The sequence below is a fragment of the Nuphar pumila genome, chromosome 5 (genome assembly GCF_984573655.1).
Source record: "Nuphar pumila chromosome 5, dmNupPumi1.hap1.1, whole genome shotgun sequence".
NCBI lineage: Eukaryota > Viridiplantae > Streptophyta > Magnoliopsida > Nymphaeales > Nymphaeaceae > Nuphar > Nuphar pumila.
In genome coordinates, this window is record NC_143253.1 from 3,792,269 (window position 1) to 3,816,054 (window position 23,786).

The 23,786-nt window shown below is 38.5% G+C and overlaps 1 protein-coding gene across 6 annotated transcripts; it reads left to right on the forward strand.

Moving 5' to 3' along the window:
* Positions 1–10,912: 10,912 nt before the first annotated feature.
* LOC149836514 (uncharacterized) lies at positions 10,913–23,062 on the forward strand. 6 transcript variants are annotated; one of them, XM_090005399.1, is made up of 7 exons: positions 10,913–11,685; positions 11,843–11,926; positions 20,243–20,315; positions 20,894–20,987; positions 21,267–21,383; positions 21,458–21,512; positions 22,385–23,062. In XM_090005399.1, the coding sequence occupies exons 1-7, from the start codon at positions 11,653–11,655 to the stop codon at positions 22,859–22,861; spliced, it is 933 nt and encodes a 310-aa protein (XP_089861525.1). In that variant the 5' UTR covers positions 10,913–11,652; the 3' UTR covers positions 22,862–23,062. The 6 variants fall into 6 exon arrangements, with proteins under 6 accessions (XP_089861525.1, XP_089861526.1, XP_089861528.1 ...); XM_090005400.1 differs by having other exon boundaries at positions 22,388–23,062; XM_090005404.1 differs by having other exon boundaries at positions 11,377–11,685; positions 11,857–12,043.
* Positions 23,063–23,786: the final 724 nt, after the last annotated feature.

Here is a 23,786-nt window from a genome sequence, read left to right on the forward strand (position 1 = left end):
ATACTATGTTTCCTTTTTGGATAATCTGTATACATTCTCTTTAGAAATAAAATTCTTACTATTTATGGATCAGTAACACTCCCATGATCCATCTTTATTTTTTCTGGTGCTTGGGTGAAATCCTGTCACTCAGGCTACTGTATTTGAATAAACTTTTGCCTTTTTTATTCTGAGAACTAAAAGGTATTGGTTTATCCTGTTAGAATTTCATCTGCACCTGCATTAAGAGAGAAAACAAAGAAAGAGAGGGAGAGAGACGAGAAGAGAAAACCAAAAGGGGCCTCTGTGGCTGTCACAATTTCTATCTCAGAAATCGTGACCTAATGCATTGTATAAAGGCACTTAAGTGTACATGGGTCAGGTCGGATCTTATATAATATCCAAAACCAACCCAGAAAAAGAAATACATTTAAATTTTACACTAATACATAAAATGGAATGAACTCGGGTCTGGTATAAGATCCAGACCCGAAACACTATACACCTTTTTCACCCCCCCTCAAGTTGATCATGGTTATGAACCATGCACAACTTGCCTTTGAGCGTCAAAAAATGATTCTTTGTTAATCCTTTCGTAAATAGGTCCGCAACTTGTTGTTCAGTATTGACGAACTCAGGCTCAATCTCTTTTTCTTCAACTTTCTGTCTCACAAAGTGTTGGTCAATCTCAATGTGTTTAGCACGACTGTGATGTACTGGATTGAATGACATGTTAATAGCACTTTGGTTGTCACATAGCAATGTAGTGTGGGAGATCTTTTCTCCTACTTCAGTCAGTAGATGTTTGATCCATGTGACTTCGGCAGTGGCAGTAGCCATAGATTTATATTCAGCCTCAGTACTTGATCTAGCGATAGCTTTTTGTTTTCTACTACTCCAAGAGACTAAATTTCTTTCAATGAAGACACAATATCCTGATGTAGATCTTCGTTCATCAGGATCCTCAGCCCAGTCTGCATCATAATATACAATGAGTCCATGCTCATCTTTGCCATATGACTGTGGTGAGTATGTCAATCCATCCCCAATAGTCCCTTTCAGATATCTAAGGATCCTCTTAACAACTTCCATATGTCCAGTACATGGCACATGCATAAATTGAGATACTTGATTGACTGAATAAACAATATCTGGTCTAGTGAAGGTCAGATACTGTAACATTACTATTATGCTTCGATACCTGGTGGGATCATCACACAAATCTCCATCATGGGCACTAAGTTTTTGATGCAGCACACTCGGAGTTCCCAGAGGTTTGCAGTCTTTCATACCTGCCTTGCGGAGAACATCTACGATGTACTTGTGTTGTGTGAGTGTCAAGCCATGAGTTTGATTATCAACTTCTACAACAAGAAAATAGCATAGAGTTCCAAGATCTTTCATTTTGAACCTCTGACCCAGTAAGTCTTTCACTTCTTGGATGTGAACCAGAGAGTTTCCTGTGATAACAATATCATCAACATAAATTAATAAAAGAGTGGTCACAATCTGGCTTCTAAAAAAGAACAATGAGTGGTCCAGCATGGAATGCGAAAATCCATGTTTCTGAATCTCTAGTGAGAAGCTATCAAACCAAGAGCGAGATGCTTGTTTCAGACCATAGATAGCTCTCTTTAACCTGCACACATGGGTTTTACAATTTTGTTCTTGATATCCAGGGGGTTGCTCCATATACACTTCCTCCTTCAAGTCCCCATGCAAGAAGGCATTCTTTACATCAAGCTGACTCAACTTCCACCCATGTTCAACAGCCAGAGAGATAATAATCCGAATTATTTTCATTCTTACAATCGGACTAAAAGTCTCATCATAGTCTTGCCCTGCTTCTTGAGTGAATCCTTTTGCTACGATCCTTGCCTTGTATCGCTCAATAGTTCCATCTGACTTGTACTTTATCTTGTAGACCCATTTACATCCAACAACATTTTTGTCAGGCGGTCTGGAAACGACTTCCCAAGTTCCACATTCATGCAAAGCTTGCACTTCATCATTCATAGCTTCTACCCACTTGGTAGAAATGGCTGCCTGGTAGTACATAGTGGGCTCATCTTCTTTATTGAGAGCAGTTAAAAACAACTGAAGATCCAAGGAGAAGTTGTTATAGCTGACCCACCTGTCAATGGGATGTCGTATGCGGCTTGATTTTCTGATCTCAGGAGTGTGAGAAAGGGTCAGATTGCTGACTGAAGCATGATCTGAAAGGCTTGATGTCATCGGTCTTTGTCTAGAATAGACAATGCCTTTGTATCTGCTAGGTATTTTTTCTGAATTCTGTGACCCCAACGTCTCAGTGTTTTCAGACATCTCTTCTTCTTGCTGCACGCAATCTGGTGAACATGTTTCGTTAGAGCTAGCAAAAAGTTCTGAACTCAACTAAGGATAGTAAACTTCAGTTGGTATATTGGTTGCATTAGTTTTGTCATCGAAATTTTGCTCATCAAAGACGATATTTCTTGAGATTCTGATACGTTTGTTGGTAGGATCATAGCACCTATATCCTTTGTAGTCATCTGCGTATCTCACAAACTTACACTTCTGGGCCTTGTCTTGAAACTTGTTTCTCAGAGACTGATCAACATACACATAGCAAACACATCCAAAAGCACGCAGATCATGATAACTAGGATGAGCTCCAAATAGACAGTGATAAGGAGACTTGTTTTCTAGAATGACCATTAGCAATCTATTTATCACATGCACGACAGAATGAAAGACTTCTGTCCATAGGTTGGTGAGAAGATTGTTGTCATGAAGCATACTCATGGCACTTTCAACGATATGTCTATGTTTTCGTTCAGCAATCCCATTTTGTTGAGGAGTGTGAGGGCATGACACCCTTCTTCCTATTCCGTTATCTCGAAGAAAAGAAATAAAATCATGGGATGAAAATTCCCCACCTCCATCGCATTGGAAAAACTGAATGGACTCAAAAAATTGTTTTTTGACAAAGGAAAATAAATTTTGAAACAAAGAGAAGACTTTTGACTTATTTTTTATGAAATATATCCAAGTGTATCGAGAATAGCTATCAACAAAGATTAGATAATATCTGCTTTCAAACCCAGAGAAAATTGGGGCGGGTCCCCACACATCAGAACAAATGATCTCAAAAGGTTTTGAAGTTCTCTTATTAATTGAATGGAAAGGCAATACATGACTCTTGCACAAAAGGCAATTGGAACATTTATGACTACTCTCATCCCCTTTAAGACTTTCTTTTGGAATGAGATTATTAGAAACAAGTTTCTCAATAAAATGACTCCCACAATGTCCTAACCTACTATGCCATAAGGATGGCTTATTGCATTCAGAGATACTAAAAACACTAGCAGAAGAGGAGGAACATGACTCTGATGAAGGCTTCGAAATCAGGTGAGAAGGGCGAACATCACGACATAGAGCTTCTTCAAAGACATGCATGTTGCCTTGTCTCTTTCCTTCAGCGAATGTTTCCCTCGTGCGTAGGTTCTTGACCTGCACAGAGAAGGGAGTGAATTCAACTACAGCATTATTATCATCAATAAGTTTAGAGACTGAGACAATATTTTTCTTAATGTCAGGGGCATGAAGAACGTCAGAAAGAGTAAGAGTGGAATGTGACATGGGGATAACAGTCTTTCCAACATGGGAAACAGGATGGTGGGATCCATCTCCAGTGACAATCTTACTTTTTCCAAAATAAGGAATAGGATTAGAAATTTTACCTGCATCGTCTGTCACATGAGTCGCTGCCCCGAAATCGACAAACCAAGTGCCTTCATTATTTTGCTTCAATTTTAACTCTGACAAGGCAAATATCAACAAATCTTTAATCTCTCCACTGTCTCTGGTATTTGTGAACTTTCTCTTGATTTCTATCTATGGACTATTTCCTTTATTCTCTGAATTATGCCAACAATTCGCCTTGATATGTCCCTTTTTGTTACAAAGGAAGCAAGTAGAGATGGATCTTGTTCCCTGCGCATGAGTAAACGTGTTTGGAGTGGGAAGCAAACCACGCCCTCCGTGTCCACTTTGCCCTTGTCCTCCTCGTCCTCTACCGTAGGTCACTCCTGTAACAAAAACTTCTTGAGAATTTGAATGATTATGAGTTTCTTCAGAGAATCCCTTTAGAGTCATTTCATATTGGATCAATTTGGCTCGTAGCTTATCAAAGGTAGGAAGAACAGGGAGACACAATAGTGAAGTGACTATCATGTTGTAGTCAGATCCCAATCCACTCAGGGTTTGTTGCACCATGTCACTGTCACTAACTGCACACCCTATAACTGCAAGTTGATCTGTGATGGTCTTCATCTTGTTCAAATATTCCATGATGGTCATGGAATCTTTCCTTAACAACTGAAATTCTCTTTTTAAAAAAACTACTCTTGCTTGAGAAACCTGCGAATACGTCTGAACCAATCGTTCGTAGAGTTGTACAATTGTCAAGAATGCAAGAAGGATCTCTTGAGACAAGGTGGATGTGATGTATGCAACAACTGACTAGTCTTTTCTTTCCCAATTGAGGAATTCAGCATTATTAACATACACGATTGAACTCGCCCCTTTGTCATCTTTTTCTTCTCTCGGGCTAAATTCTGGTGGAACTGAAGTGGTTCCATCTAGGTGACCTAAGAGGCCTTGACTCCTTATGAAAGGAATAATCTGCCTCTTCCAAATCAAGAAATTTGAGGTATTCAACTTCTCAGAAACAAGTTGGTTAAGAAAACTTGAAGAAAGATTTGATTGAGGGTGGTAGAGATCCATAGAGAATAAGAATCAACAGATAGAGAATAAGAATCAACAGACAAAAAGTTCAACCTTCTCCCAACACTCTTTTTTTTTTGCTGTCAGAGAATCGTAGACTGTTAAAATCAGAAAATGAAGAAACTTGGGCCTTTCTGTGCACCAAAAAGGGGCTTGCGCGAAAAGAAAATCACACGTTAAGAAACCCCTCCTTTGACCGTTTCAGCAAAGAGAAATCAAGAATGATAATGTGCAGCAGAGCACAGGAAATCAAAGGGAAGCACTATAACAGAGAGATTTTGGAAAAGACAGAATGAAAAGGGAATCAAACGATTAATAGGAACAAATTTAATATCTCACGTGAATCAGTTCACGAATTCACGTGAAGAGACGTTAACCCATGATCTGGGAGAAGACCGATGCTTCACGTGAACCAGTTCACGTGAAACGCAGTCAATCCACGATCTAGATTCACGTGAATAGAGTGCCCGTGAATCACAGATTCACAAAAATGTAACTCACGTGAGGTGTGAGTACACAGGAAGATTCAGAAAGGGGGAAAGAAAAGAGGCGAAGGAGAAAGAAGAATAGAAAGAAAATGAAAAGCGAAAAACCTCAATTTTTTTTATCGTTGTCACGAGTCAGAGTTCCTTTTTGCCTCTAGAAGAATCTACGCTCTGATACCATATTAGAATTTCATCTGCACCTGCATTAAGAGAGAAAACAGAGAAAGAGAGGGAGAGAGACGAGAAGAGAAAACCAAAAGGGGCCTCTGTGGCTGTCACGATTTTTATCTCAGAAATCGTGACCTAATGCATTGTATAAAGGCACTTAAGTGTACATGGGTCGGGTCGGGTCTTATATAATATCCAAAACCAACCCAGAAAAAGAAAAACATTTAAATTTTACACTAATACATAAAATGGAATGAACTCGGGTCTGGTATAGGATCCAGTATGTTAGCTGGAAATACACGAATCAGATTATAAATAATAAATTTCGTGATTTTCAAGGTAGAATTATAAATAATAAATAATATATATGGGGTCACTAAAATATGTTAGCTGTAAATACACGAATCGGAGTTAGAATTAGGCATTTCCAAGACTGTTTTTGCAAATCCAACCCCGCAGATCTAGGAATCGACAGTTGGATCATGTATTTTAAATGAAAAATGTGATTTTTGAATGGTTGAATATCTACAAAAATTTTGAGCCATTGATTTTCAGGCCTTAAAATATCTTTCTTATGTATTGTAACCAAGCATCTAAATCACATCTTTACGATGAAATTTAAGAAAAAAAAAAAGAGAACCCATGAAAATCTTCATTCAAACTCGAGTTCACATATTTTCAGTTAATATATTCTAGTATGTGTGTATATATATAATTTTAGGGGGCATGCAGTCCTGTTCATATAATCCTTATAGGATCCAGGTATGTCTTTTTTAGTGTATTCATTTGGGCTTAAGCTGGTTCAAACTTGTAAAGAGCTGGTTCAAACTCGTCAAATTGGCTCGGCAAGCTCAATATGAACAATAGGTATTTCCAGTTAACATATTCTCGTAAAGAGCTGGTTCAAACTCGTCAAATAGGCTCGGCAAGCTCAATATTAACAATAGGTATTTGACTTGGTTCGACTCATATAAGCTCGTTAATGCAGTAAAAAATATATTCTAGATATATTTTACATGTAACTTTTTTGTATTCATATTTCTTCCAGCTCTGAAACAATGTATTTTTTTTATAAACAAGTCAGCTCGAACTTGGCTAGTTGAACTCGGCTGATTATGAGCTCAAACTCAGCTTGATTCGACACAAGAATGAGCCAAGCTTGAACACTTCAAGCTTGTCTCTTTAAGGTCGTTTACCTTATTTCCTGTTAAGCAAGAAGGACTTAGGGTAAACACCAAAGAGTTAACTGTAAGTGAGGTGGTTTTCCTAGTCACACAAAAAAAAGAGTTTACTTATCGTGAAGAAAGCATAACCCACAGAAAGACCATGTATCAAGATAAATCACGATTTTTTAAGTTCCAAACTTCACAAAGATACTGATACGACCGAACACATGGCTGACGTTCCACACACAAGCTTGAGAGTTTTTATTTATTTTATTTTTGGAAAAAAATGGCATAAGGACATTGATTTCTTAAATTTTTAAATAATAAAAACTATTCTTAATATTTTAATTTATATAAAATGTATTTTTGTTAAAATATTAGAATAATGTCCATATGTGTAAAGATCGTGCCAGCATTTCACAACCAGGGGCGGATCCAGGGGGGTGAGGAAGGGCTTGAGCCCCTCCTCAAGTTTTGAAAAATTTCATTAAAAATTTATATTGCCCTTCTTTATATTTTAGTTTTATATTTTATTTTATTATAAAAAAAAAAATTGCCCCCCCCCCCCTTAAGCAAAATATAAAAATTTAGGATTGCCTTCTTTATATTTTAGTTTTATATTTTATTTTATTATAAATTTTTTTGTCCCCCTTTTAAGCAAAATCCGCCTCTTTATATTTTAGTTTATTATAAATTTTTTGTCCCCTTTCAAAGCAAAATCCGCCTCTTTATATTTTGAGTTTTATATTTTATTTTATTATAAATTTTTTTGGCCCCCTTTAAGCAAAATCCTAAATCAGCCACTGGTCACAACGTGTTAAACTAGTCTCACCGTGACTGGAACTACGTGTCATTGAAACACAGGTTGCCTAGTAAAATAGGCGTTTTGTGTGCTGCAGCAAAACATTTGATCAGGCCCTTAAACTCTACTGTTAGTAAAAGAGCCATGAAGTTCACGAACTTGGTCTTATTTCTTGTGACTAGCAGAAGATGGGAGTTCTTGAACTTGGCCTCATTTTATACCCTTAGCTGCTAATTCGAAATTAGGAACCTAGTGTTTCTCTTGACTTGGGCACCTTAAATCGCAAATGATGGCGATTAAATCGTAATATCTTAAAAATATTTGTGGGTATTAATTTTTTTTGGCAAATTCTCAAGAAAAAAATCTGCATAAATCTTATTCTTAAACTTCAACATGAATATTTATCTTTTGTAAAATTTCATCCTTTTTATACTTGTGAGACTTGTCAGGGTTAGGGTTAGGGATGGCAGTCGCAGGGGGACAAGGTCTCCACCCCCGCCCCATCTCAAAATCCTGCCCTCCATCCCCGCCTTCATTCCTGCACGGGTTTTGATTTTGACCTCCATCCCTATTTCATGTCCTCCATCCCCGGTCCAAATGGGGCAAGGTGGGACGGGGCCCTGTTTTCCTTCGGTCCATTGTCATCCCTAAAGAAGGATTGGGGACGGGACGGGTCGGGGTGGGGCAAGGCAGGGATCGGGGTGGGGGAAACCGTAAGTCCATCCCTGTCTCCATTCCCACACGGGTTTTGATTTTAACCTCCATCCCCACCTCCATCCCCCGATCCAAACGGGGCGGGGCTGTGTTTCCCCCCGTCCAGTGCCATCCCTAGTCAGGGTATAAGGTATTGGGGAGGCCTTTTTTTTATATAAATGCTGACCGCTACATGACTTTGTTGTAAATTTCTATTATTTAATTTACTATTCAAAATCCTCTCAATAGATACATGTCTGACAAGCTGCCGCGTTAGACTGAGGGTGGGTTTTATTTTTTTGACAACAACGACCCAAACCCAAGTATCCGAGTATGGCATAAAGAAATCTCGACCCGAATATCATTTAAGCCAAGTAGAATCCAAGACAATATGGCAGACTGATTTGGGTTATGATTTTTGCCAGATAAACTAGGGGTGCAAATGGGTCAGACTTGGGCCAGATCTTGTCATATCCGAATCTGAATCCAAAATGTAAATAGTAGATCCAAATCCGAATCTAAATCAGATCAAAAGAGGTAAGATTAAAGCTGAATCAGAAATACATGTCATAATACTGGATCCAAAAAAAGAACAAAACAAGCTATTTACATGTAAAAATATGTAATCGAGTCGGATGTTAGATCAAATCAATTCTAGATCTGACTTAAAATACTGATTCGAATCTGAAAGTAATCCGATTGAACATATCTTAATCCCATCTGAATATACATTCAGATCTTAGAGGATTCATATCCGTAAAAAACATGTCAGACCCAGATCGGATATGGTTGGATATCTGACATGTATCTATTAAGAATCATGTCAGATCCATATCCGATCTGTTTGCAGCCACCATACTGTTTTCTTCCATACATATTTTAAAATAAAAATTATGTGAATCTGGATTGAGATTCCATTTTCTCGTCCAAAGATAACCCGAAACCGGATGCTTGTTATTTGGCCAGGTTTGGTGCACCCTGATGGACTGGACAGCCTTGCAGACTACAAACTGCACACACAACCCATCACGACCCAAGTCAACTTGAGCACGTGGAACCCAGTTAGGTGCATGTAGGGGTGGCCATCGAGCCAGGCCCGACTGACTCAATTAGGCTCGATAAGGGCCTGATTGATAGTTAGGTCTGAGGCCGGCCCGACTCAGTTACAATCGGGCTTGGGGTGGGCTTGACCCTTTAAGACCGACCCAGTTAACAGGCAGCTTGTTGGGCCCGTGCATTTTGCACATGGGCCTGGCCCAACTTCATTCCTGGCCACCCTTAGGTGCACGCATGTCCCAAGGTGGAGGCAAACACAGAGCTGAGAAATGAGAAGAGACCTCATGCTTGGCTTGTAAAGAGATTGCCAAACCCTAACAACAAATGTGTAGTTCAGCTTGACTCGTTAACTGGTAATAGATGATATATCACCTATGGTAGTACTGTAGTCTGTACCACCCTAACACACTTTACATAGATCTAAACTTCAAATGTTAAATTGGATGATGTTTAGCATGTGTTATTTACTATTTTCATGTGTTAAAATTGATTCAAATGGGATGTTATATACCATTTCTAAATCACCCATATTTTCATGAATTGAGGGCTGTTGATTCTTCACCATCTCAAAAATGAATGTGATGGTGTATTAGACATGATAGATAGAACCAGGCGGCTCAAGAGAAGTTGAGGCCGTAGGTGAAGCCTCCAAACGAGGCTCTAAATTTTTTTATTATTTATTAAAGGGGTTGCATTTTTTTCTTAAATTCTTAATATCTTCTATATTTTACTAATTGGATATATATATATTCATCATACTACACAAAAAAACATAAAATAGCTTAAAAAATATTATCTAAAATCCACATTTCTCGCTTAATTTTTTTTTTCGACAGAGAAAGCTGGGGTTTAGGCAGACCCCTACCAGTTCTACCATACCATTTGGGGTTCTACCTTGCAACGTCCCAACATAAGATGAACTGCTCCTGCCAGATAGATCAGTGGAACCCCCATTGGTACATTTCTTGCTTAATATTATTAAATAAGTCCTTTATCATATCTGATACCTCTGCAGGTAAGCAGTCTTTTTTGTCTTAATGTTCTGATTTAGTTTCGGCTTTAAACTAATGCAAGCTATTAAATACATAAATAATGTTGCTATCACCTTAATGGAAAACAGAAATCCCGCTTGAGCTTTGTCAAAGGGACTTGGACAATTTATCAGTCTCTAATCATATGCTAGACACGTCTGGTGAAAATATTGACTCCAAAAGCATGGTATGAATCCATCAATCCACTTGGTCGAGCTGATCCGGAATGCAGTAAATGTGGTTATTCATGGTGGAAGACAAACTGAAGTTGAACATTTTCATGATCCTTTGGCATATTATGATTCTGATGACAACACGTCTTCTATAGATGTGTTTGCTGATCTTAACCATAATCCATTTGAGGCAATACTTCTGACAATACAATGGAGCTAAGACATTTATGGATCCAATAAGAATTACATAAACCAGACCCGATAAAATAATATTTTAAAGTTATTTACATTAAAAATTTACGGATCTTAATCAGAACTTGGGTCGGACCCTGGTTTGGTATAAATTTTCATACCGACCAATTTAATAACTAAACCTCATGGATCCGACCTGAATAGTTAATCAGACTCCTTTATTTGTAACCAAACCCTATAAGATCTGCTATGGGTCAGGGACGGGTCATACCTGACCCGTTGACACCCTTAAATTTGATCTTGGCTTAGTAGGTTTAAAGTTCAAATTCTATTAAAAAATGTGTAATTTTTTTATTATAAACAAGTGGCTCGAGCTTGGCGCTGGTCGCCACAAGAACGAATTGAACTTCAACACCTTTGTTTGGCTAGTTTACTAGCTCTAGTGCCCAGGGATGTCAACAGCCGGATATTATCCGATATCTGACCCGAATCCACATCCGACTGGTTGGACGTAGAAACTAATTAATAATCGGATCCAAACTCAGAATTGGGTTTTGCATCTGAATCCGAATTAGAGTCCAAGTCCTACAACGATTCAAATCCAACTAGAATCCGAATCTGAATACATGTACATGTCCTATTTTAAGTAGGTAGGATCAACTGATCCAAATCGACTCCAAGTCTGAACCAGAATCGAGCTAAACTTTTCCGATTAGTTCGGACTTGGTATTTCCTAAATCCGATCCTAGTCCCACTCGAGCCGCTAACGAACGTACAACCAATCGGATCCGGTCAGGATTATGGATCCAGGAAAACAAATTTAACCGAAATGGCTGGCTAACCCTTGTTAAATAGAAAACGATGGGAGGGGGTGAGCGAGAGGTCCAAGGCGTAAGGTTTTCGGGTTGCGATCTCTGTTCGGGTTCGGTCCCTTTCTTCCTCTCACCCAATCTCCACGGTCGAAGAAAAAATGAAGAAAAAATCCCCAGAAAAAAGAAGGGGAAAAAGAATTAGGGTTTCTTTTTTTCCCGTCGATTTCTCGACGAGATGAGAAATATTTTCTAGGCTTTTTACGTAATTTTCCATAAATTATCCTTAGCGTTCGGGAGTCTGAATCGATGGTCGGAATCTGACGAGATGAGGAAGAAGCTCGACACACGTTTCCCGGCGGTACGTTTACTTTTTCCCTTCATTTTTTGGGTTTTTTTGGTGTTTGTTTCGTCCTAGTTTGTGATTTTTGTGAGACTTTTTCTTTGTGTTGTTTTGTTCAACGGTGCGGATTTTTCTTGGTTTTTAATTGCCTCTGTTTTTTTTTTCATTTTTCTAGTTTTTTTCCCGTAGGGTTTTGTTGGGAGCTCGTTGGATTAGGGTTTTGGTTGATTGGAACGTTGCTGATGATGGTGATGGTGATGTTGGTGTCTTTTCTTCTAACTCTATTTTTTTTTAAAGAATTGCGTTTTGCATGATGGATTTGGTGTCTATTTCACAAGGAATTGATTCGCTGGTGGTCGAGTTTGGTCAAAATTAGGTAATTTGGGATGCTCATTATGATTTAGACACTGAGTTGAATGATTGGCATTGAAAAGTTCGTGATTTAGGTTCCTGGGTACGTAACCCGCTAATTGGGTAGTTTGTAAGTTCTTGAAATCAGCGTAAGTGGTGCCTTTGAGGAATTTTGCATCCACACAAACTTTATTTTGTTGATGCCCAGCTTGGATTGATCAATAGGAAAAATAGTGGGTAGCTCTTTATCTTCTGGAATCAGCAACAAATGCTTTTCGGGATTCGAATGCTTAATTGTGTAGTCATTTGGTGGTCGTCATGTTAGTGTTTTTTTTTTTCATGTTGAAATATATGAAGAAAAGACGTCTGATGATCGCATTGAAAATACGTCCTAGAGTGACTTCACCGACTGTAGCACTTAGAGGAGCTCCTGTGTCAGTCCATGCCTGCTTATGCCCCAGACAACAAACATGATATAATGGCTGAGACAAAGAGTTGTGATCCTGCAGGGACGAGCTAACTCCAAAAACCTGTCGTCAGTTTGGATTGCAGTCTGCAAATAAATAAATATAATCCAAATTATTGTTCCATGGAACGATCAAATTCCAAATGAACAAAATATTGTTTTGAATTGTACCAGTCTCTACTGGGGGTTATTATCCTATCAAGAGCCTTGTTGCCTACATAATTGCATATAGAGAATGATGTAATGGAGAAACTTGTGTCTACTCTTGCTTGCTCATACATTTTTTTGCTGACGGCAACTCTATCATTGGAACGTACTTGTATCTTTTCTGTTTGGCGTTGCCAAAAAGTACATGGTGTTTGTTAGGACCATGGTCATAAGATGATTAGGAAAGTGGGTTTAGCTAGTCCCATTCTTGATCACTATACTTCTTCCCCAGGATAATTTACGCTTGGGTGCATGGAATTCTTCTCTTAGGCTCTGTTTGAGATCCAGTTTTGTAGAGGAGATGAGTGGGGTGATGGGAGTGGAGAAGAAAATGGGTGATGAGAGTGGAGTTGTCAACTACATTCTTGTGAGGATGTCGTTGAAAAAAGGCTCATCTCCACTCTCTTCTCCACTCCCATCACCAAACATCAGTGAGGGTAAATGGGGTAGGTAACATTTATTAACTCCCCATCTCCCCTCCCATCTCCATCTCCATCTCCCAAACAGAGCCTTAGAGATATTTCATGATCTTTGATGGTTATGTCTGGTCAAGATGTCTGTTTTGTGTTGTGGCAGCTTGAAATTCTGTGTAACTAACATATCATACTGGTTCAACCACATTCTACATTCTTGTTTTCATCACAATTTTCACATCCATGCTTTTTTGTTTAAATAGTGGAACCCTGGATTTTTAGTCTAGGTCTTTTGATACTGTCTGCTGGGGTTAATTATTTTGTGTCAAAATTCAAAGGACCCTTTTCTCCATTTTTATGGTTGCTTTACTTTCTTTAATGTAGATTTTGACCATTTGGTGTACTTTGAAGATTATGGGAAAAGGTTAATATCAGCCTTTCCCATTTTGATCTCACCTAAAAGAGTTGATGTCTCATCATCACACTTTCACGTGGTTCCACGTATCTTGATACTTCTATATGTCTGAAAGCATAGATATTCTAGTCAGATTGACATTGGATGGATCTAATGAGCTCTTTATGGGTATTGTGGAATAAACTCTTAAGGAGAAGATTAAGTATAGTGCAAGGGCATAGCATGACCATATATGGAGGGTCTCAGTACAATTATATCAATTGAATAGAACAAAGTTCTATGAAAAGATGCTGCTGCTGACAAGTGGGAGTTTAAGGAAGAGGGAAAACATAAAAGAGCTCTTTTGTATGCTGAGCATCTCCGTGAATTGGGAGGAGAGTTGAGACAGCCAAAGCCATAGAAAGTTTGGCTGGGTTTTCCATTAACCCTGTCTAGTGCACTCTGTTGAATTAAACAAATATTTGTTGGTTCTTATTTCTGAATCATATGGGATCATTAAGAGCTCTTGATCTGATGTGGGGTGTGGGTCTTAGGGTCAGCTCTAGAGTTCTTGTTGGTAGGATTATCATCACCTGGAGGCTTATTTCTTTGTCTAAAGGTGGTTTCATTGAGGATAGCAACTAATAGAGTGTGGTAGATCTGAAGTCATAGGTGATAGGTCATGAAGCCATAGGCAATGTGCTGAAAATATGATCTTCATGGTTAGGGCTGATATGGAAAAAACAGTTGTTCTCCTATGTGGTTGATTCTGTTCATTCCTACCATAGAAGCTAAGTTTGAGTCAATTTTGGGGATGTTAGTTGTGGTCCTGATCTCTTCACTTTGTTTCCTCCCTTGTGGGTTGTGGTTAATTGCAAGCTAAGTGAGTTCTTAAGTGCTGTTAGAGGAATCATGCAAGAGGTCCCTTGTTCATCTTTCCTCATAATTTATGTTGTGCAAATGTAAATTTCTTGCCCTCATTCCAAATGTGCCTACCATTTCATGGTATTTTCATGAGCATTAGCATATTGACGTTGATTAATTGCCTTAGGGCTGGAAACAAGATGAGCTGCTCATGTGTGGCTCATAAAGAGCTCGTCCCAAATTGTGAAATAGGCTTGGCAACTCAAACACCAACAACGAACCGAGCCATGATTGTAAAGCATATATAAGCCGAGCATGAATAATGGGTGTTCAGCTCGATTATATATATACACACATGAAAGGGTGTATCATCGGATCCCCTTTTCGTCAGGCAAAAGTTGGATGTGCATCCTCTAAAACTCATTTTTCCGCCCAGGTCTTTAACGACGGTTTTGACTGCCGCTAAAGACATTTTTGTGCGCAAATTTTTTTGCACCGCTGATCGTGCGTGTGATCAGCAGCGTACAACTGTCCAAAAATATACACCCTACTCTCTCTCTCTCTCTCTCTCTCTCTATATATATATATATATATATATATATATATATATATATATATGTGAAGGGAGACCGTGCAGCTCAAGGTCGGTCCAAAATTTACAGCTGATTTTGGACCATCCGATTGTGCTCACTTGGACAGTCAACAATCAGCCTCATGATCTCGACCCTTGACTCCCCGTCCACCTGCTCCCCACCCTGGCGATGCCTGCCCCACCTCCCCACCCATCTCCCAACCTCTCAAACACTGAACTTTTCTGGTATAATCTACCACCAGGCCGGCCATCCGCCGAGAGTTCCCACACGCCGGCGGCCAACGGCAGGAAACAGAAGGGGGAGAGCCTAGCCCTCTCTCTCTCTATTTGTTATAGTCATTTGTATGTGCAAACGACCTAGCAAATGGGATGGAACCCCCTTGTTTATTTTTTTATTCTCACATCTAACACCATAGATGTGATCTATAGGTTTTATTTAGTGGGAACTAGCTTTTAGATCACCGGAATCCATCCTGTATACAGGTTTTTCCAGCGATAAAAAGATCAACGGCTATGAAGGCATCAAGTTTTCCCGACTCATAAAAACAGATGAAAAGCATGATCGAAGAGTCGATTCCTACTAAAATGAGCATGCTGAACGCATCCATGAGGTTAGATTGTGTCATAACAACTCACGTCGTTAGATTCAAACTAGATTGTAGGTACAATCGATTGTACCAAATATAAACCCTATAAATATAAAATAATTTGAAAACCACTAAAAAACAAAAAAAAATAGAAAACAAGACAAATTGGCTCGTAACAAGCTCGGGCTCGCTCAGCTCAGCTCATGACGAGCTCACTAGCCAAGCACAAACAGGGATTCACCCTTAACAAGCCAAACCCGAACAGCCTGAGCTTGGCTTATTTAGCTCTTTTACCAGTCCTAGCTGTATTCCCATATCCATGCTTTTTTAAAAATTCCTGCATCATATCCTATATACACGCACCCGCACCTGTACCTATATGATGCAAACAAGGTTCTAAAAAGCATATCGTAACCTGTGTAGGCTGGGCCCAAAATAAAATACATATCGTATCATTAAAAATTGTATTTTTAATAAAAAAACCTCAAAAAGTCCAAAAATCAGGAAAATCTACAAAAAATCATTACACTATAAACAATGATAAATAAAACCATAATATCACATATCAAACAATTGTTAGCTGCATAAGACATCGAACATTCAATAATCAAGGTAATATGCTATTAATGGCATGCATATCTCATAAGAAAAATGTAAATTGTGAAATAATAAATAACAAAACTAAGCTAACAAGTCATAAGATTCATAACAATGTATGTTTACATAAACAAAAACAAAATCCCAAAGTGTTTCTCAATACCTAAAAAATTTACATAACCAAATTTTTTTAAGTTCAGACAAAATGAAGACTTCTTTTTGCAAGAAATCAACCCCAAAATCAATCTCAAGTTCTTTAGGAGTGAACACAAACTCACCTTAAGGAGTCCTATAAGTTTAAAAACAAAAGTGCAACATAACATGCACTAATTGTGTATCGTAAGATACACATTGTATCGGGGTGTATCATATGATACATGCGATACAGGTATGAGATATGGGTGTGTATCGTATTGATCTTCCCCAAAGTAACGATACGTATCGTACCATGCAAATGTTATGGTGTAAAATGATGAATGTTTTGTTGTTTGGTGCTTAACAAATCAGTTTAATTCTCACGTGTTTTATGGTATACAACCACAAATGATTTAGTGTTGGCTGCTTTAGAAATTAGTTTAATTCTCATGTATGCAATTGTGGTTTATTTAACCATTACCCTGAAATGCAGGAGAATAGGTTCCTTCATGAAATTACCATTTGAACCAACCTTTTATGTTTTGTTCTTGCCTATTGAACCATTAAGTTTGTTGTGCTTCAGTTCTTTGCAAAGCAGGTTTATTTTGGCTAGATTATGCAGTAAAACTAGAGTCACCTATATCGTTCAAGATCATTTTCGGTGAGGGTTTTTCTCATAGATATTTTCAAAAACTAATTTTTCTCAGGAAAATCTTGGAAGCTTTAAAATTTGAAAAGTATAAATAGTAATAAGAAAGGTAGGAAAATGATAGGTTTTCTATTATTTTTCTTGCAAAAAATATAAAGAAACATTTTTAAAACTTTTTAAATATTAAAAAAATTAAAAAATACTTAAAAAGTTAAAATATATAAAAAAGATGTTTTTGAAATTATCAGGAATATCTTGAGAAAATATCACAATATTCTTGCGATATTTTGAAAAATCTCAAGACAATATTGACTAACCTTGAAATACCAATAATATCGTGATATTTTCAAAATATATGTGACTATATTGTGAAAGAAATTCAAACTGGATTGACTTGACATAATACAGACAATTTATGTAACCATGACACGCCATCTGGGCGGCCGTACCCTTGTAGGCTTGTAGACACTGGTACAGGTACTGAACGCAGTGCGGGTACGCTGCAGGTTGGGTCCCGCACTATGCCGGTTTGGGTCGGGTCTAATTCAGACCCGAAACAGAAAAAAAAAACAAAACAAAACCAAAATGCCTCTCTCTTCTGAAACCCTCGCCTTCCCCCTTTTCTCTCGCTCGCTCTTGAAAACCTTGTCTTCCCCCTTCTCTCTCCCTTGCTCTCTTGTCTTCCCCCTCTCTGTCGTCTTCCTCCTCTATCAATTCCCCTCTTTCCCCTTTCTCTGGTTTGAGGAGAGGAAACCAGAGAGAGGAAAATATAGATAAGGGAAATGAGAAAGAGAGAGAGAGAGAGAGGGGGGGGGAGAGAGGAGAGGGGGAATCGAGAGAGAGGAGAGAGGGGGGAAAACGAGATCAAAGAGAGGGAAGAAGAAATGAGAGAAGAAGAAACGAAGGAGGATGGCGAGAGAGAGAAGAAGAAACGATGGAGGAAGAAAGTGGTGGAAAGAAGTTATATATATAATTAATAATGTAATTTAGGTTGCCCAGCAGGGGCATTTTGGTCATTTTGTACATGTTAGAAAATAAGTTTTTTTTATTCTTCTTTTAATTTTTTGTATTTTATCTCATTATGTGAGGGCATTCTTATAAAATGCCTTCTTATAGTCGTTGGGAGCCTCCCAACGTCTATTTGGAGGCTCCCTCTTGGCCTCTTCTTGTCTATAAATAAGGACTTAAGGCTTCCTGTATTTGCAAGCTTCTTTGAAGCTCCTTGATGAATATATTCATTATTTTTAAGTGTTGTCTCTCTTTTGATATTGTATGCACTCTTGTGCTTGTGTTAGCTTTAGTGCTTTTTGGATTGTCCCATAGTGGACTTGTGCATGTCCCCTTTGTGATTGCGTTCTTCGTAAGCCATTAATGGTTTTTGTGCTTTGGACGATTTGTGGGTGTGATTTGTGCCTCTTGAGTGAGGTGTGTGAAGACTCCTTGTTTCGTTACACTGGCTTTCTCTATTCCTCTTCTTCTTTTGTTGGTGTTGGAGGGAGAGAAAGAACTCTTCCTCTTCTTCTTCTGTCGATGCTGGAGGGAGAGAAAGGAATCCCTCCCCTCCACCACACCCACCACCACCCTGCCTCTCTTGCTTCTCGTCCTTCACCGGCAGCAGCAACCTTGTGTGCTCAGGCAGGCCAAGACAAATCTCTGTCTCTCTCATGTTTTTTTTCTACCTTTTTTTTCTAACGTCTTTCATAAAAAACCTGGGTCAGACTCAGGTCTGAATGACCTAAGTCTTATTCAAACCTGAGCCAGACTAGATCCGGATCTGTTTCAACTTAGGTCTGAATCAAACCTGTGTCAAAGCTAATCCAGATTGAAACTAGACCTGTGTCAAAATCCAAACCCAAGTCTTATTCAGACCTGGGCCAAGCCAGATCCAGACCTGTTTCATCCTAGGTATGAATCAGACCTGTGTCAAAGCTGACTCAGATCGGAACTAGACCTGTGACAAAGTCCAAAGAATATGTATATATATCAGTGTCCCCATACGCATATTTTCTGGAATTGCCGTGTCGTACCCTCCTCTATACCGGTACTTGTACCGGCACCTCTACCTGCTCCCAGGTGACATAGCAAATAGTTCATGGTTCAAACCAAGATGTCGTTCTTGGTGCTTTGTCCTTATGTTGCTGTGGAATCTTGGCATGAAGAGACCACTGCTTTAGATATTGAACTGGGGCTTCTGTGGATTGGCAGCCATGCTGTTCTAATAGCTATAATATTTATTGGTATTTCTGGGTGTACAGCCAGAGATGACAATGCCCTTGTGAAGAGCTATTTCCTATCTCACAGGGATTCGGCCAGACAGGTGCCGCACCCACGTCGATGTGACGCGGGTGTGGGTGCGGGTGCGGCACCCGGTGCGGTCAACGCACCTAGGGTCATTTTGGTCCATTTTTTGGATTTTTTTTAAATTTGCCCTATGAAATGGGCTGTGGAATTTAAAAGAAAACATCGTGGATATATATATATATATATATATATATATATATATATATATATATATATATATATATATATATATATATATATATATATATATATATATATATATATATATATTTTGCCGCACCCCCGCACCCAAGGTTTTTGAAAGTGCCGCATCCGCACCCGCACCCATGTGACATAGGCTATTTCTATTTACATATAAGAAAATGGACAAAATTGTTTAAGCGAGGGATATTCCACGCTAAATTAAGGATTCCCTGGAACTACCTTGGCCACAAGAAGATCATAACTTGCGTCTGATTATGTGTATACTTTTATGTCCTTGAGTTGTGAATATCTTGGCTGGGGTGATTTATTGTCATCTGCCTGCCTACCTTTTTTTCCTATTTTTTCTTTAATATCTTTTTTATTGGTTTCAAAGGGATGTTAATGGTTTTTGGTGGAGAACATGATAACTAATTTCTATATTTAGTCCGTACTTAAAGTAGTAGGTTAACTGTTGCAATATTTTAGTTAAAAGAATAAAGCTTCAATAAACATACAGTTGTAAAGTAGCTTTTGGAAAATGAAATGTTGCTGTGCGACGGTGGTTATGAAAGGACAGGGCAATACTGTCCATGTTAACATGGTGTAGCATGGGTACAAGTGCTGGCCATGGCTGGGGCAGCGTGGTGCATGTGAATTAGGTTCAGTCATGATCCACAAGCGCCTCACTGATCTTGTACAAAATTTAGATGGTGACCAATTTTCTATTTCAGAAAAAAAAATTGTCCAATTCTGTCCTGATTTTTTTGTTTTTTAATAACGTTAACACATGGGTGCTTGAATTGTTCAACACATCTGACATGATATCGGTTTTGCAGTCCCGAATCAAAAAGATTATGCAAGCTGATGAAGATGTTGGAAAGATTGCTATGGCGGTGCCGCTTCTAGTGTGTGAGTAACAGTGTTTACTTTTTGTTTGTCAGCCATTTACTGGTGTCAATAGATTAGAGGTCTCATGTACTCTGACCAGGCTTGACCTATGAAAAATCTGACCAAGGTCCTGGTCAGGTATATATAAGGCCTTTCTTTTTTTCCCCCTTAGAGTGGTGGTATGTTAACTCTAGAAAGTGTTCATCCATTTTCCTACAGTTGGAGGGGTGGACGGAATTAAAGTGACTTTTAAAAAAAGTATGCTGCAACTTTATAGGTGGCAACAGAAAATTGCTGCAACTATTTTTAACTTAACTTTATAGTCGGCTGAAAATAGTTGGAACTGACCTGATTCTGACCCTTATATTGTGAACTCTATGAGGCTTGGTTCCCCCATCTGAAGGCCAACCGAGACCCAGTATTCAAACGTTGGTTGATGCTGCTCACAGCATCATCAGTGTCCTGTTTTTTCTGTTATTTCCTTTTTTTGGTGTACAAGTATAATGGTGATGTTTTAATTTTTATTTACTGGCAATACTGGTATAATTAGTTTGAAATATAAAGTGTGACATTATTTCAGTTTGACTGATTTTTTGTAGCAAAAGCGCTGGAATTGTTTCTTCAAGATCTTTGTGACCGGACCTATGAAATAACTCTGCAAAGAGGAGCAAAGACAATGAGTGCTTTACATCTGTAAGTCTTCTTGCCGATTTTTAGTACTCTTTTTCTTTTTTTTTTTACTTTTTAAGTTTTGGCATGTGTATGGTCTTTTAAAACACAATAACTTCTCTCTCTCTCTCTCTCTCTAACATGTGTCTGCATTTTTTCCGCACTACACATATATATACACGTGCATGACTGATTGGTTTCAAATGGATGGATGCATGCATGCGCACACATGCACACAAAAATGTGATTTTGTAATTTCAAGTATACAGAATCAGTTGGGTCAATAGCTCTCTTTTATTTCAGGAAACAATGTGTTCAAAGCTTTAGTGTCTTTGACTTTTTGAGAGAGATCGTAAGCAAAGTTCCAGACCTAGGTAGTACTGATGCTGGATGTGATGAAAGAAGTCTTCCGAGGAGAAGGTATGATGCTGTTATGTCTGAACTAATAGATATTGGAAGACATGATTAATTACCATTCTCATTTTCTTTAATAGGAAAGTTGTGGAAGATGAAGACGACAGTGACGAGGAGTCAAAGAGGACCAAGACTGTAAGTACCATGATTCAAGATTCTGAGTGCCTTCAGCTGCCCTGTTCATTTGAACCAAGTGCTGGAACCTTACCTAGCTATATCATGATATATCTTAAAAGTAAAATTAGGATACAGAGCTGAAAATGGCAGACATTTGCAGTCATTTTTCTAATAGTAAATAAAAACAAAGGGTTGAATAAGATGGCTGGACCAGTTCCACTATGTCATCTAAGGGATCTTGAGTTTGAATCCCATCAGGGGCTGCCCCAGCTTGACTTGAAAAAGGACAGAAAAAAGGAACTGAGAAGTAAAGAACACAAGGATAATGGAAATTTATTTAAATCTTTAAAAATGCTTAAATCTTCAACACTGTATTCAGCACCATTTTCTTGAAGATGGTGCTCAATACAGGGGCTTTGTATGTCACATCGTTTGTTAACCCCTAGCCTGCATGACTTGTTTTTACTCCATCTCAAATATATGCTGTGTCATGAAATCTCTACGTAACCATAGAGTGCAACGGACTTTACCAAGAAATTTAAGTATTCATTGATTGACTTGAATATGCAAAATATACAAATGTTTTAGATGTGTGAGGTCCATTATTTGATAGGCTCCAAGAAAATCTGAAAATCATAGTTTCTTTATTCATACGAAGATATTCTTGTTCTACCTATTCCATGCTTTGTTTTCAGTGGGTGATATTGTTCGTCATTGTGTTGACTGATTATTGAAAACCTTTTAGCAATGAGTAGAACCCCTGATTCAGTATTTCTCCTGCTGGCATTTGTCCGATTATGACCTGAAAACAAACCTATTAAGGGTTCCTGTCATCTCAGATTCTTTACCCATTTTATGAACCTTAATCTATATGCACGTTGTTGTTACAGCAGGAGACGCCCCACAGTGGTGGAAGAGGACGTGGAAGGGGCAGAGGAAGAGGCCGAGGTCGTGGCAGTCGAATAAGTGAAAGAGACAGTGCTCACTTTGGAAAATGTGAAGATGACGTAGATCTCCCTCCTGAAAATGGCGACAAACACAACCCTTTTTCTAGAAGGTTAGACGACGGATTTGAAGCCAAAGACTTGAAGGAAAATGCATCTTGTAGTAAGAGTAATCCAGTTGTGCGGAACTTTGACCTCAATATTGACTTGGATGAACATGGCAACAATCCTGCTGCATTGTCCTCCGTTTCTGCTCCTGCTTCTGCTTCTGTTTGTGCAACAGAACCAGAAATGAAGCATGAGGAATACCCAGGGTGGTCATTATCCGAGATTAACAAAGTTGGAATCGATCCTCTGCTGCTTGCGCAGCTTAACAGGCACATAGTCGAAGATGAGGAGGATTATGACAATGAAGAAGGATGATACGACAAGCTTGCGAATCTCAGGTTTGTAACTTTATTCTGACCTATTTTTCTCTTCTTTAAACTGGGTAGTTAGTAATCAAATAGGCAACACATGCATTTTCCTCACCTCATAGAAAAGAATGACTGAATTGAAAATTGTAATATAATGTTTTATAACATGATAACTCTCCATGGAATGGCTCAATATGATCAGTTATGCACAACGGTTAGGCTTGCTTCTTCTGGTTATTGAATATTTAATTTCACAAGGTTTATAGATCCGTGATTCCTTTTTTTTTTGTGTAATATGCCTAGCCGAATTTGTAGTCTAGAGAGAATTTGGTGAACATCTAACTAGTTCAGTTTTGCAGCCATGACCATGCCTATATTTGTCAAAGCTAGGAGTCCCACCATTTATAAGAAATGTAATTATAAGATGGTAGAACTGCACCAGGTTTTACTGTGCCCCTGTCTGTACACATCTTGGGCCCTCCAATCAAGTGATTGGATGGTCAAAATAACCCGATGGATATGATCCACAGGATTTTTGTAGTAAAAAACAAAATTTGAATAATTTGATTACAATGTGTAATTAGAATAATTCTTTTTAAGGGAATACATAAATCAATAGCTTACAGTATACCAAAAATTTCACCACACACAAAATTTTGTCCGACATGTGATAGCTACCCAAGAAACCATGTTAAACACGTATGTTGTCAGATTGAGTGAGAAAGAGGTTGTTGACCTGAGTGTGCAATAATACAGATCTTACTGGCGGTAACCTACCCATTGTTCCATACTGTCTCAGACCCTTTTAAATTACTCACTTGCATGTGTTTTTTGCTTAATCTGAACCTATAGATGTCTTCATCATTACTTATTCACTAAAATCTTTGCTTTGGATTGAATCAATTTAACAAGAATTTGACGTCATTGAAGGC

Excerpts from the sequence above, each read along its gene's own strand:
- LOC149836514 (XM_090005399.1), top strand. The coding sequence starts at position 11,653 with ATGAGGAAGAAGCTCGACACACGTTTCCCGGCG. Across the intron at positions 11,686-11,842 it reads TCGACACACGTTTCCCGGCG|TTTTTTTCCCGTAGGGTTTT; the intron begins GTACGTTTACTT and ends TCATTTTTCTAG. Across the intron at positions 11,927-20,242 it reads CTGATGATGGTGATGGTGAT|TCCCGAATCAAAAAGATTAT; the intron begins GTTGGTGTCTTT and ends TCGGTTTTGCAG.